At 45.6% G+C, this 9,410-nt stretch overlaps 1 protein-coding gene across 2 annotated transcripts in view; it reads left to right on the forward strand.

Annotated features, from left to right (window-relative positions):
- The window catches only part of RRP1B (ribosomal RNA processing 1B), a 31,794-nt gene extending 26,485 nt beyond the window's left edge, over window positions 1–5,309 (forward strand). The window contains exons 15-17 of one of the 2 annotated variants that reach the window (XM_090061578.1): window positions 714–780; window positions 1,669–1,707; window positions 2,068–5,309. In XM_090061578.1, the coding sequence (XP_089917704.1) occupies window positions 714–780; window positions 1,669–1,707; window positions 2,068–2,258 (297 nt within the window). In that variant the 3' untranslated portion in view covers window positions 2,259–5,309. The remainder of the gene's footprint in view (window positions 1–713; window positions 781–1,668; window positions 1,708–2,067) is intronic. The other variant, XM_090061585.1, reaches the window with a different exon arrangement.
- The last annotated feature ends 4,101 nt before the right edge of the window (window positions 5,310–9,410 follow it).

Below are 9,410 nucleotides of genomic sequence, written 5' to 3' on the forward strand. Positions count from 1 at the left end.
TAGAATGGCCTGGTGGGCTGCATTTTGCCCACCTCTGGTGTACATCTGTATGCTATAAGGGTGTGTATAGTGCTACAAATCCAATGATTGAGACCAGAGACAACTGTTCACAACTTTAGCTCAGTTCCTTGGCTTGGATGTTTTGGCTTATGGTTGTGTCTTCTTTTTATTTGTGGGATAAATTAGAAAGTACAACTTTCTTTGTGTCCTTAACCAAATTTTACCACTGCTTTAGTAGTCCTGGTACACACATGCATGCTATACTCTTAGTCTCCTGAGCATATATGTAAAATGGTTAGTTAAACAGAGACTTGTAACAGAGGGAGGATTCTGAATACATCCTTCTTAGATATAAGCTGCTGGGCCCTTCCCCAGTAACTCTTCTAAACTCTACTAAAGTTATAATTTATTAAGACCCTTTGCACTCCAGTGGCTAGGAATGCCATGGGCCAATGTTCTTAGCATGCAGAAGCTAATTTTTTTGCTCCTTGGCAAACTCTCTAGTAGACATCAAAGAGTATTCTTCTAAGGAAATGCATTCTTTCATGGCGGAGAGTATGGCAACAAATGAGCAAGGGCTGCAGCGCCTAGTCTGTTCAAGTGGAGAGGGTATCAGATTGAGGAAAAGAAACTGGAATGTTTAGGGCCCCACCTAGGAAGCAAAGGAAGGAATGTAATGTTCAGACCTATTCTGCTTTGTTTTTATTCTGTAGTTAAACAAGCTGCAATCCTCCAGTTCCAAAAAAGTCACCTTTGGGTTGAATAAGAACATGACTACTGGTGAGTCTGTGCCTTCTCTCTTTTAGTAGGGGGGAGGAAAGGCAAAAGGGGAGCATGGTAACTGTATGCACAAGTTCTGGTTCCATTGCCTTGCGTGGTTCAGAAGATGCGTCATGATTTTAGTATAGTTTATGGACCCAAGGCCCATCTAGCAGAGAGACTAAAACCTGGGACCCTCTAGGCCAGATAATGGAGATGTCATGATTCCATGAAGTTAGATTGATGCCTTGTGGGCATGAGCATTGGATTCAGTAACTCCAAACACTTCATGTCCTTCTTCCCTGCCCGCCCCTCTTTGTATTTTTTTGTTTTGTTTTGCTTGGGTTAACTGTCATAAGAGAGCTATTCAGGAAAAGCTGCCTCCAAACAGAAGAGTCTCTGAACTACTCTTGGTGCATGTGTCATAGTAGGAGAACAAGTTCTGTAGCACAATTCCACTTTTATCTTAACTGCCTCTGCTGTTAATGATGGTAACATATAAGTATGACCCATCCACACTGGACACATACAAAGATTGTGCTTCTGTTCTTTTTCTTGATGCTGACCCCTAGTGGAATTAGGCAAGGCTTTTATTAGGATATTTAATATTTCAAATCGGAGTTACAATAGGTGTGTATGTGTGTGTATAATTTTGCTAATGTAAAGTGTGTGTGTGTGTGGATGCATGCCTGTATACATAATACAGCTTCATGAGGAAGGTGAATGTTTAAGCCTTCTGGTCAGCAATTGTCCTTAATTGCAATTGCTAGGACTGGATTTTTTAAAATGGGAAGAACAGCACATTTCACACACCCCCTCCCCAATAATTCCTTCCAAAAACATTTTACTAGGCTGACTAGAATAAGGGTTCTCAATCTGCATTGTATCTCCTTTCCTGCTTAATTACAGAACAAGCATGGCAACTTCAGGAAAAGAGGTGTGAGCAAGGTATTTAGCTGTATTTTTAATGTGATAATGTAGGAGCTGGAAAAAAGAACAGCTCCATGTGACCATCCAGTTCCCTGCAGGCCACCAGTCAGTCCATAGAACACAGTTGAGGTATCAGTGTTCTGGCAGGTGAGAAGGCATCATCAGGAGCTGTAGACTCAGGTCCTGGCCTCTTTTGGGCTCCTGTTTCCCCCCCACCCCACATGCATACACCACCATTGCCAAACCAGGGTTTTCAGATTCCTGGTTTCAGATTCCATGGTGCTTTCTACTGTTTGGGTGATCGGGACATTGAAGAGCTGTAGAACTGCCTAAAATTCCAATAACTTTCACTTCTTTTTTTTTTTTTTTATTTAACAGAATTTAAAAAGACAGACAAGAGTATCTTGGTGAGCCCAGAAGGACTTTCTCGGATAGCTTTCAATCCTGAACAAAAGCCTCCTCATGGAGTACTGAAGTTGTCTGCAGGTATGCCAGTAGGAGTCCTTCAGACAAAGAAACAGCTTACAACATCAGTGAAGAAGAGACCAACAGCTATGGACTTCTTTTAAGCCAACTAGAAGTGGCCCACTTTTATACAGGACATTTCACTAAATTAAAACTTTTGGGGGGGTATTTTGTAACTTTTTTTATTAAGTTGTTGCAAATTGAATAGTAAAGGTTTTGATTACAGCCTGTGACACTGCAGCTTCTGAACACCTCTTCAGCTGTATCTTGAAATACTCGTGGCCCCTATTACAGAAGAGGAATGAAATGGGCTCCCTCTCCTCAGGTTTCCAAAAGGTGTGCTTCTCGCCCATGTTGTCAAGAGACGCTAGATAAAAATTAGGGTCCTATTTTTTGAGTTAAAATGTGCGTTTCAAGCCATTTGACTGTCTATAACACATCAGGATTTGAAAAACAAATAAACAGAAGTTGTCTATGTATTTAAAGACTCGCTTTTGTCTCTTGTCAGGCTGATTGATGGCATTCTGGCTTATCCTTATTCTTGCTAATGAGCTTTTCAATCAGCCTCTGAAAATAATGAAAACAGTATCTCACTTTAATGAACCGCTGGATTCTCAGCAGCCTTACTCTTGATAGAAATACAGTAGTTATTTAGGTGATCCTCTTTATAAACAAATCTGTGGCACTGGGTGGCTGCCTGGCTGCTGATGCACACAACACATTACCTGTAACACAAGTGCCAAAGCTGACTATTACTTCACGATTGCTTTTGTGACGTTATCATTGGTTTCTCCATGTTGCCCCTTCTTTCTGCTGTACAACTGAAACAATACTATTGTATTTGAGAAGTCTTGTACATTTGAACTCCTCTTTCCCCAAGGACCTTTCAGAGGTTTCAAAAAATCTGTCTTCTGCCCTGCCTATTGATGTCACTCTATTTGAACAGAGATCACACTTGCATTCAATTAAAGAAGTTCTTACTGCATTAAAGTGAGCCTAGTACATCTTTATTTAGGATACACATCTCTCCAAAAGCCTTGGTGCCTTTCAAAACGGGGTAGAGCTTTACAGCCCAAGCCACTCATACCTTTTTTTAAGGTAACACCAGAAAAATGTCTTCTTCAAGATTGCTTGTATCTGTGTGTTTTTCTTCTACATGAAATATTCATGCAGAATATTATGTAATTACTCTTCATGATCTATATTTAAGGATTTCTTTTTCCTTGAGTTCAGTCAAACATTAGGTAAACTTCTGTAACAGACCATTGTTGTCATCTGAGGGTGAACTGTAAGGTAGGGAGATCGCACTAGATCTCTGCTTTGAACATGAATTTTGAAGCACAAATAATTCCAAGATGCACCTAACCATTTAGTTGCTCTTCAGTTACTTCTGGGACTCTCTAATCACAGGTAGCCTGTATCATTATCTTGTCCTATCCAAACTGGCAGAGGTTTAGCTACTTCAGCCAGCAGAGTAAAATCTGTAAAAGATGTATCTTTTTACTGGTCTCTGGTGCCTACTGTCCTCTGCCAAATAGCCCCATCTGCTACTGGAATTAAACAGTATTTTCCTTGAAGCAGTTCGTCTAGAGTTTCTCCAAAATTTTGTATAATTGTAAATTAATGATGGTTCTCAATAGCTCAATTTTAAATAGCTCCTACTGTTGCACTAAATTTAATACCAGTCCACGGCTTGTGGTACTGACGTAAGAGCTTTAGAAAATCACTTGCTCTCCTGCTGTTTCAATGTTATTATTCAGTCAAAATGAAAGGACTGCATTTCAGTGGGTTTTATTTTTTTATTGATCTGGCTAGTCAATAGAGACCTTAGGTGAATTCAGCGCTATTAAGATTAGCTGTTTGGTTGTTATTAATTTATACAAATGAGAAATTCTCATTGTGTATTAGAAAATTACTCTGACAAGACAATGGTGAGTAGGAGTTAATGAAGACTAATCAATAATGTTGTGCTGTTTATCTTGTACTGTGGCTAAGAAGTCTCTTGTGGAATATGCATTTGTATATGCATGGTCGTTAATGCATTATGTTTGAGATGCAGTATTCCTCCAAGGTTGTAGATGCAACACGATTAGTAGGTGGAACTGGTGTGCATAGAGAAACTCGGGTCAGAAGTTCAAATAGAATGTTCATTTTATATCTTTCTACAAGTATCTTCAAATTTCTGGCTAATCCCTTATCGGTTATGGATCCTGTGATCTGCTGCGTGTCCAAATTTACTGTTGCCCACAAATGCTAACTGCTGTAGGCAGAAGCAGCTGTGTCACTCTTTAATGAGCATTGTAGTGATGTGATTTGCTCATTGTGGATTCATGCATACTGTGTCTGTGCCATGATATCGGTGGAATGTCTTGTAAATATGCATGTGTAGTACATATGGTCTTCAGTGATGTCTGGGATTTCATTCAGAAGTTTTTTTAAAATCACACAATAACCAAAACGGTTGATGCAATTTATTCCATATTGTTGGATTAAACTGAATAAATTATCCAGAACATTTAGGTAATTAAAATTCCAATAAACACTGAAGACAAAAAGGGAGAAATAAATGCACCATCTGGGATACCCACTGCACAAACACAATTGTAGTATAAAGGTACATCTCACTTGTTTTAAAAATAAAAAAGATTGTTTAATATTATTTCCTATGTTTATTCATAATTTGATTCTAAATCTGCATGTGTCAACCATATTGAGAGTCGAAATAAACAGGATGGAGTTAATGTGGCTTATATTAAAAGGGCAGGATTTTGTAATGGATGTCTCCTTTTCTTTTCTTTTTTTTAAAGGAATCTGGTCATCTTTGTACTTATCGAGCTCTACTGGTTTATAATTCTTTATAACTAAATGAACTCAAAAGCACAAAATTAATTCAGCAGAAAAGCCAATTTAAAATTCTATTTAAATATACCTAGTTGTAAGAGCTTTTATTTTTTATCAGATTTGTGGTTTTGAAAAGTGTCTCTTGTCCCATTTTTGTCTTATTTCCTATACTTAAATTTTATGGCAGGCAGGAAAATATTTCTTGCATTACTTTATGTACCTCTGCAATTGCATTGTTAATCTAACTGTGGATGGTTTAAACATTGGATCACTTAGTTAAGTCCAATAAAACCGTCTTTTCTGTGGATGTTGTACCTTGGAGTGCACTTGTCTGTTTGCATCTGTTTTGACAGAAGAGCAAGGTGGGAGAGTATTTTGAGACCTGCTTAACTATTTTAATACCTGTAACTGAAGAATTGCGTGCATGTTGGATTTAAACAAAGTAGTGGTAGAATACAGTTTTCTTCCCATATATGTTTTAACTGGACCGGTTAGTAGACATCATTTGGTACTGATCAGAATAGATCGGGGCAGGCAATTACTTTGGGTGGAGGGCCACTTACCCAGTTTTGGCAGGCTGTTGAGGGCTGCATGGGTAGCCTCGCCCCTTGACAGGTGCCCTGCCCCCTGATCACCATCTTGGGACCAATGTCCCAGGGCCAGCACCGATAGGGCCCAAAGTGGGACACAGGCTGTCAGGGGTCTGTGGGGCCGGGCAGGGCTGCACCGGCAGGGAGCTGGGGGGGCTGGGCCAGCTCTGTAGAGCCCCTGATGGCTGGGACCCTACGCTCCTGCCACCCTGCTCTGGGCCCCACCAGCACTGGCCCTGCTCCCACTGGCTCCCACACCTGCTCAGTCCCGGTGCCCCTCAGCCCTGCGGTACAGGAGAGGGGCAGCACACAGCCCCGACCCCCTGCTTGCCAGCAGAGAAGAAGCTGGGGCCAAGCACGGGGAAAAAGCAGCCCCTTGCCCGCCCCATGGCCGGCACTCCCTGCTGCAGGCACTCGCAGCCTGTGTGGGGCTGTATGAAGGAGGCACAGGCAGCCCCATGCAGACTGTGAGTGGCTCCAGTGCAGGGCGCCGGACACGGGGTGAGCGCGGGGCCAGTTTTCCCCGCACTCAGCACCAGCTTGTAATCCGGCCCTGCTGCCAGCCTGGGCTCCGGGCCCCTCTGGGCTTGCCTGTCAGCGGTAGCAGCTGTGGCCCCCCTGCTTGCTGCGCCGGGCAGTATTGGCTGCTGCTGCCTGCCTGGAGCTCGTGCACTGGGCAGCCCACAGGCGGTGGTGGCAAACACTGCCCGGCGAGCGGGTTGGGCCGCAGTTGCTGTCACCAGGCGCAGCCCCAATGAGCGGGCCCAGGCTGGCAGTGGGGCTGGTTTACAAGGTGGCGCTGAGCACGGTGGAGAAAAAGCAGCCCCTCACCTGCCCCATGGCCTGCGCTCTGTGCTGCAGTGCTTGCAGCCAGCACCCTGGGCTGTAAGCCGCTGCAGCATGGGGCGCTGGCCACAGGTCGGAGGGTGGGCTGCTTTTTTCGGTGCTGGGAAGGAGCCCGGGGAAAAGTTGAGGCTGGGGGGGGGGGAGGGGAGCGGCCCTGTGGCAAGCGCTCCCTGCTGCAGCTGCTCGCAGCCCACATGTGGCTGTCCCATATGGGCTGCGAGTGGCTGCAGCGCGGGGCGCACTGGGGCAGGTGAAGGGCCACTTTTCCACTCCACACTCAGCTTTTCCCTGGGCCACTTTTCCCCAGGCTCCTTCCCTGCCTGGAGTCCTCCCCTGCTCTCCCAGCCCTTACCTGAGTTTCAGGCACAGGGCAGCTATGTGGTCCCAGCCAGAAGCCCCTGCTGATGCTTCTGGCTGGGGGAGCAGGCCCTGCTGTTGTGGGAGCCTTCCGGGTTTCACGTGGGTCCTACCGCCCTTGGTTCCTGTCATTTTTGACAGGAACCAAGGGCATATGAAGTTAATTTTCTATATTTTTTAGGGACCCTGCAGGCTGGATAGAATGGCCTTGTGGACTGGATCTGCCTCACTAAGTTAACAGAATGGGCACTACAAGAGTTCCGTGTATATTCTCAGGTAGTAAAATGTTCTGTATATAATTACAAAGTTCACCTGAGTACTAAGAACTCCTAAGAAGTATGTTATATGTGTATCTATGACATTGGCGGTCTTTTTTACTGGCCAGTATCTCTGGGGCAGATGCAGGTTGCACTTTCCTGATTTCATAGTTCTAGAGTCAGAAGGGACCTGAGCAGATCATTTAGTCCGACCCCCTGCCATGGCAGGAAAGAGTACTGGGGTCAAATGACCCCAGCAAGATGTTCATCTAACCTCCTCTTAAACACCCCCAGGGTAGGGGCCTGCACCACTTCTCTTGGAAGTTGGTTCCAGATCCTAGCCGCCCTGACTGCGAAGTAGTGCCTCCTGATATCTAACCTAAACCTAATCTCTGCCAGCTTGTGACCATTATTCCTGGTCACTCCTGGCGGTGCCCGGGGGAACAGTGACTCCCCCAATGCCTGGTGATCCCCCCCTGACTAGTTTATAACAGGCCACAAGATTCCCCCCTCAGCCTTCTCTTTTGGAGGCTGAACAGGTTCAGGTCCCACAGCCTGTCCTCATAGGGCCTGCCCCGTTGTCCCCTTGTTAGAAATATTATTAAAAATGCATTATCAATAAGTCTTGTTAAAACAGCGCAGCTGTCAGCCCTCCCTGGTGAGAGAACTAGGAGAGCTACTGAGAGCTCTTTGTATTAAGGTATCACTCTCTCTTTGTTTTGCAAAGTTACTATCTCTTTGTTACAGTAAAGCATATACTCCTCAGCTTTTCTCATGCAGATAAGAGTAAATTGCAGTTCTAGCCTTGAAGCAAGGAAAATTCAAACTCTTGTAACCTCAAATATTCTCTACCCATGCGCAATGAATTAATACATATAAGCCTATCCGCCCCGCATACTTAAGTAGTTAATTATAATACACATGCGACGCATGATTTGACGTATTCACATACATGTTTGTATGAATCGGAAATGAGTTGTAAAAGTTCCTCCTTCTGCACACGTGGTCAGGAGAGAGGGGATAAAGCCAGCTGGGCAGTTTCCCTCGGGGGCAGCAAAGTGTTTGATCTTTTGTCTCTCTCTCTGACCCTATTTGCAAATACATACCTTTTGTGTTGCTAATAGAGTGTGTCTGTGGCTGAAGGTTTTTTTCGCCTCCCGAGAAATGAACCGCGATTTTTACATCACCCTGATCATACGAGTGGCCCTCCTCTGGACCCTCTCCATGCTGTCCACATCCCTCTTGAAGTGTGGCGCCCAGAACTGGACACAATACTCCAGCTGCGGCCTGATCAATGCCGCATAGAGGGGAAGGATCACCTCCTTGGACCTGCTCGAGATGCATCTGTGGATGCATGCCAAGGTGCGGTTGGCCTTCCTGACTGCCTTCCCGCACTGCCGGCCCATGTTCATCTTGGAGTCAATGATGACCCCCAGATCCCTTTCCACCTCCGTGCTGACAAGAGGGGAGTTCCCTAACCTGTAGGTATGGTGCCGGTTGTTCCTCCTGAGGTGCATCACCTTGCACTTGTCTGTGTTGAAACCCATCCTATTCTCATCCGCCCACCCTTGTAACCTGTCTAGGTCTGATTGTAGCCTGTTGCATCCTTCCAGTGTGCCCACGTCCCCCCACATCTTAGTGTCATCAGCAAATTTGAACAGGGTGCTTTTTACCTCCTCGTCCAAATTGCTGATGAAGATGTTGAACTGTGCGGGCCCGAGGACCGAGCCCTGCGGAACCCCACTGCCCACGTCCTTCCAGGTTGAGAAGGACCCATCCACTACCACCCTCTGGGTATGGCCCTCCAGCCAGTTGGCGACCCATTTGACTGTGTGGGTGTCTACACCACAGCCCCCCAGTTTCTTAATGAGAACAGGGTGAGAGACAGTGTCAAAAGCCTTCCGGAAGTCCAGGAGGACTATATCCACTGCTACCCCTGCATCTAATGATCTGGTGATCTGATCGTAAAAGGCCACCAGGTTGGTCTGACAGGACCTGCCACTGATGAACCCATGTTGGTTGCCCCTAAACATGCAGTCTCCTGCTGGCCCCTCCTGGACGTGTGCCAGCATAATTTTCTCGAACAGCTTGCCTAGGATCGAGGTGAGACTAACTGGCTTATAGTTTCCCGGGTCCTCCTTCCTGCCTTTTTTGAAGATGGGGACCACGTTGGCCCTCTTCCAGTCTTCCGGTACCTCACCAGAGGACCACGAGTGCTCATAAAGTTGTGCCAGGGGACTTGCAATGACCCCGGCCAGTTCCTTTAGAACTCTAGGGTGGAGATCATCCGGACCGGCTGACTTGAATACGTCCAACCCCTCCAGAAGCTCCCTAACTAAATCCTCGCTAACCCGTGGCCCAGGTG

This window comes from Crocodylus siamensis, chromosome 1, assembly GCF_052110815.1.
Source record: "Crocodylus siamensis isolate JL-2025a chromosome 1, ASM5211081v1, whole genome shotgun sequence".
Classification (NCBI taxonomy): domain Eukaryota; kingdom Metazoa; phylum Chordata; order Crocodylia; family Crocodylidae; genus Crocodylus; species Crocodylus siamensis.